Raw genomic sequence first — 4,849 nt, forward strand, 5'->3', positions numbered from 1 at the left:
CCTTGTGTGAGTTTTTGGTCACATCATTTAACGTTGGAGACCTTTTGTTTCCCTGCTTGAGTACCACTACTTGCAATAACATGTATTCACCAGCAGAGGGGAGTGATGTGTGTTTTTGTTACTGTAAACAATGCATTACAGGCATGACATACATTTGATGTTATTTATTTCACAATATTTGTTATCGAATGACATAGAAAATCACGTAAGTATCTTTCAAATGTTTGTAAAAGTACACATATAGCATCATTTTCTTTACCTGGGTATTCCTTATAATGGTTTTGTATGAAATTGGCACGGTGGATTTTAATGGATCTTCAGTCAATGTAAATTATGTATTAATGCCTTTAGTTATCAAACTACTATCGTGTGCAAAACATTAGAAAGCAAAAAGAGATTTTAACATTTGTTTACAATTCATATTCTTGAAATCTATAATTCATCAATTTCAGGGTCAGGGTCTTCCACATCACTGGCCAGCCTGTGTTTAGTTATCCCCATCACATGGTTGATCCAGCGGTAGTAAAGGGACACCCGGGTGTACACACCATATTTCCCCTGCTTTGCACATTCATCCCCCCAGCTAACAATGCCCGTGAGGAACCATGTGTCGTGCATACTGTTAGTGTGGGGCCCTCCACTGTCCCCCTGACAGGAGTCTTTGGCCTCGTCGTAGTATCCGGCGCAGAACATGAAGCGAGTGATCCTGGCGCTGCTGCTGCGCTTACACTCCGTCCGGCCTGTGAAGGGAACCTGGACCTTCTGCAAAGTGTCCGCCGTTAACCCGAGGAAGCGGATCCGGCCCCAGCCGCTCACCGTGGCCGGGGTAGACCCCTTCACCAGGGCCTCAGTGAAGGCCTTGGGCCCGATGCAGATGGGTCGGACTGTTGTGGAGAAGCTGATGGGGTTTTTGAGGTACAGCAGGGCGATGTCGTGGTTATACAAGCTTAGAGTGCTATTATATCTGGGATGCACGTGCTGCTCCAACACGTCATAATCCTGCTCCGTGCCCTCTTTGATGTTGATGTTATGCTCTCCTGCAGGTAGAGACATTACAGATATCAGTGGATAGATTAACTCTATAAAATAAAACATGCAGTGGATGTCTCAAAACAGAAGGGATCATACATTTCCCTTGGAAGTGTGGCAAATAACATCACATTAAGATGAAATTATTTCAAGGACTACGCACATGCTGCAAAGCTTTACTCTTGGGCTTTCATCATGATTATTTGGTATGATTATAGTATTAAGTGTCTTTGTTATCAATTATCAAATAAATCCAACAATCGTTTGCTTGATTTATCTATCAATCATTTGGTACATGCATGTAAATTGCATAGTAGAAAAATAGGCCTGGTACAAAAAAAAGTCATATATTGACATTTTTCTTTGGACTACCAACAGTCCAAAATCCTCAGATATGTTGTCAAATATTGCATAAGACAAGCAGCAACTCCTTACAACTCAGAAGCTAGAAGAGATCTCTTGTCCTTTTTGCTTAAATTAAAAATGAATCAACTATCAAAATAGACAACTTGTTAATGAACAAATCAGTGAATTGACACGTTATTTTAACTCTTCACAGAGATCCTGCCTCCGGCCTTAGCGGAGGTGAGACTTGTCGGTGGTTGTGATTCTTACCTACTCTGATGAAGAAGGAGCGTTCTGCCTCCATCAGGCAATGAGCAGCAGTGATAACCCATTGATCGCTGAGGATGGAGCCCCCACAGAATAAATCACCAGAACGCTCTACCAAGGCTACCTGAACAAAAAGCAAGACAATCGCTGAGAATAAGAAAGTGAATAGAGCTGCTGTTCTGTCTCCCTTGTGTACCAAAGCCTTACATGCCAGATATACTTGAACTTCTAAACAATACCTGCCATGGGATCTCGCCTGGGATAACCGCTTTGCCTCCTACAATGCGTTTAATAGGTATGGGTGGCTCCTCTTCAGGGGCCTCAGCATCACGGAAAACCCACCAGGGCAATTTCACTCGGGAGTGGATTTTTACAGAGTTATTTGTAGAGGGAGAAGTTGCCGGGGTACTGGCTGGAGTTGACGGAGGGGATGCAGTAGTGGAGATGATGGTCGGAGCTGTGGTGTTCTGCAGGCTGGCATTCCCATGGCCGAACAGAGAGCGAGAGAGTACTACTGCACTCACCTCCGTCAGGGCAGTTCTGCCACATGGAAACTCCACTAGTGATGTGAGAAAGGAGGAGTCGCATCGTTGAATTTAAAAGTCATTATTATGATATTTAGAAGAGACATAATCAGAGACACATCGATACCTTCTGCTTCACAGTTAACTCCGTCCTGCAGCAGCCTGTATCCTCGCACACACGAGCATTTTGCTCCAACGGGTCTCATTGATTCACAGAAGTGCATACAGTCTCCGTTGTTCACATCACACCTTTTTGATATAGCTGAGGAGAAAACATGCGTTATTCATTCAAACCCATCCTCTTAGTACATATATACAATGACATGTTGATGCCATACTGTGTACGTGTTGTTTTGTGTGAATACTTTTTTGCACAGAACGAGGGCTATGTATTTTGTCCCACATCTTTTACATTGAAAAAGAAAGAGAAGATATCTTTTGACGTCCATCATCGACAGAAGAAATCATTAATACAAGCACAACTTGTTTTAATGTCCACGTCTCATACCTATTGTAAGACAGACTTTATATTGTGAACCTATCCTTTAAGGACACCTTCAACACTGTCAAATACAAGTGTGACTTAGGAAATGGCACCCACTTCACAGAGGGCACTTTGACAGCTGTTTTTAAAATATCCATAAAGACAAACAATCTAATTTTGGAACCTAAAACCTGAATGATGCTGGATGCAAGCTTTTGATTGAATTTAGAAACAAAAGGAGGGTAAAATAGGCATCTGGCTGTTTATCCTGTGAGACTGAGATCTGATTTGATTTGATTTTCGTATTCTTTGGATCATATGACATAAAAATCTAATTTCTTTTGACTAGATTTTTTTATTGAGCGTCTGATCTTTCACTTACCGATCTCACACCTACTGCCAGTCAAGCCAGACGGACACGTGCAGGTGTAGAAGCCCAGGTGGTCTGTGCACGACCCTTGGTTCAGACATGGGCTTGATTTACACTGATTGCCATCTGAAGAAAAACCCAGACATTTTACTTTAGTACAGCAAGGTTTAAAGGTTAGAAAGAGAAGCATCTTTGGAGGCTGATGTCGGATGTCTTACCTATATATCCGGCCCAGAACTCCATCTAAAATACAGAGTAAAGTCTATGGTGAGTAAAGCAAGGAATGCCAAGCGTATGTATAATAAAAAACAAATATAAATAAATACCCACTGTCTTGTCATCGTTCTCAAAGACCTCCCTGGCCTCTTCCAGGTCACACACTTCCTCTATACACTCTTTCTCCAGGTCGCCTTCCTGGAACTCCTCAAACACACCAGTGTTGTAGCGTTTGTGTCTCCGCAGAACGTTGTCAGCTGCCTGACCGGACAGGAACACAGGGCCCGAGGCGGGAGCTGGGGCTAAAGTAAGTAAAACAAAAATATAAATATTAGCAGTCTCTAAAAACTGTCTTCATCTCATACGCCACAACAACAAATATGTAAAGTATTGATACTCTGTATTGATTTTGATTTATTTTTCTACCTAGCACAGGTATTGACAACACTCCAAAAGTAAGACAAACGTCTAAGATAAACCTCAAGAGAGAAATTATTTATGAGCACCACAAAGATGAAGCATAAAATACCTCCATATCCCAGCTGAAAGTCCAAAAGCAGGCAACACAAGACAGACAAAGAAACGAGTGCCATTCCAAACTGCTGTGGTGTCCTCACACAAACGCACACAACCATCACTCCAAAGTACAGCGTTGTGTTTGCTCATGTAGGCTCACAATTAGTTGAATGTTAGAAAAACATCATGACTGTCTGGAAGTTCCAGTGTTAACATCCACATGCACTGAGTTTTGTAAATAAACCAACAGTGGGGACATCGGAATAGAGGATTAAACCATACCTGTTAATTAAATGTTCTAGTTTTTTACCAAATTTAAATATGTAAACATATTGAGACAAATAAAAAAATGTCCAGGAACAATATTTTTATTTTATTTCTTTAAACCCACCCCAATATATAATGATCTATTTGACGGTTTGTAAACGTTTTTTTTTTATGGATTTGTTTTTTTATTGTTATTGTTGTGCCATACATCTTCAATGTCAATTATTGTGATGTGTGATTAAGATATATTAATCAAATGATTGATAATTATTGTGAAATGACATTAAACTAAATTAACTATATAAGTTAATTGATGCTTTTATTGATAAATAAAGCTTTTCTTCATTTTGTTTGTGCCATAATAAAATGCACTTTTGACTTTTGACCACAAGAGGGCGAACATACACCTCAGTCACCCAAATTATACACAAATAGTGGAGGGTTATGGGATCACGTACGCCATTCTTCATCACTGTAGCACAGAGACAGCTCTCAGTCTAAGTACAAAAAAATACAATAACATGAACATATCATAGGAATGACTATATTTGAAAAGCAACTTCTACAATTAGAGGAAGGGAAGTCACACAATGTGTGTATATTATAAATTAAATATTGAGTTAGGCTGGCTAAAGTTGTAGTATTATTTATATTTTGCCTAGATTTTACATGTATTGAACAGGTTAAGAGCAAACAACCACAAAGTATGTATGACAAACAGGACAATTAAACATAAAGGCAGTGTAAAAAGGTAAAAAGTACAGATCAATACTTTCATGTGTTTACATCTAGAATATCATTTCTCCAATCGATAACCAAGACAATGCCGCA

At 39.9% G+C, this 4,849-nt stretch overlaps 1 protein-coding gene across 1 annotated transcript; it reads right to left on the minus strand.

Annotated features, from left to right (window-relative positions):
* Positions 1-241: 241 nt before the first annotated feature.
* f9a (coagulation factor IXa) lies at positions 242-3,901 on the minus strand. Its single transcript, XM_010785700.1, has 9 exons — positions 3,884-3,901; positions 3,765-3,777; positions 3,350-3,537; positions 3,238-3,262; positions 3,032-3,145; positions 2,293-2,427; positions 1,881-2,200; positions 1,645-1,765; positions 242-1,037 (listed from the first exon to the last, which is right to left on the minus strand). Exons 1-9 carry the CDS (start codon positions 3,899-3,901, stop codon positions 433-435), a joined length of 1,539 nt encoding a protein of 512 aa, XP_010784002.1. The 3' UTR covers positions 242-432.
* Between the last annotated feature and the right edge of the window lie 948 nt (positions 3,902-4,849).

Source organism: Notothenia coriiceps, unplaced genomic scaffold (genome assembly GCF_000735185.1).
Source record: "Notothenia coriiceps isolate Sejong01 unplaced genomic scaffold, NC01 NC01_scaffold00028133, whole genome shotgun sequence".
In the NCBI taxonomy this organism is placed as follows: Eukaryota; Metazoa; Chordata; class Actinopteri; order Perciformes; family Nototheniidae; genus Notothenia; species Notothenia coriiceps.

Coding starts and splice junctions, on each gene's coding strand:
- f9a (XM_010785700.1), bottom strand. Junction 3,263..3,349: donor TTGAGAACGATGACAAGACA/GTGGGTATTTAT, acceptor TCTGTATTTTAG/ATGGAGTTCTGGGCCGGATA. Junction 3,146..3,237: donor GTTCTGGGCCGGATATATAG/GTAAGACATCCG, acceptor GTTTTTCTTCAG/ATGGCAATCAGTGTAAATCA.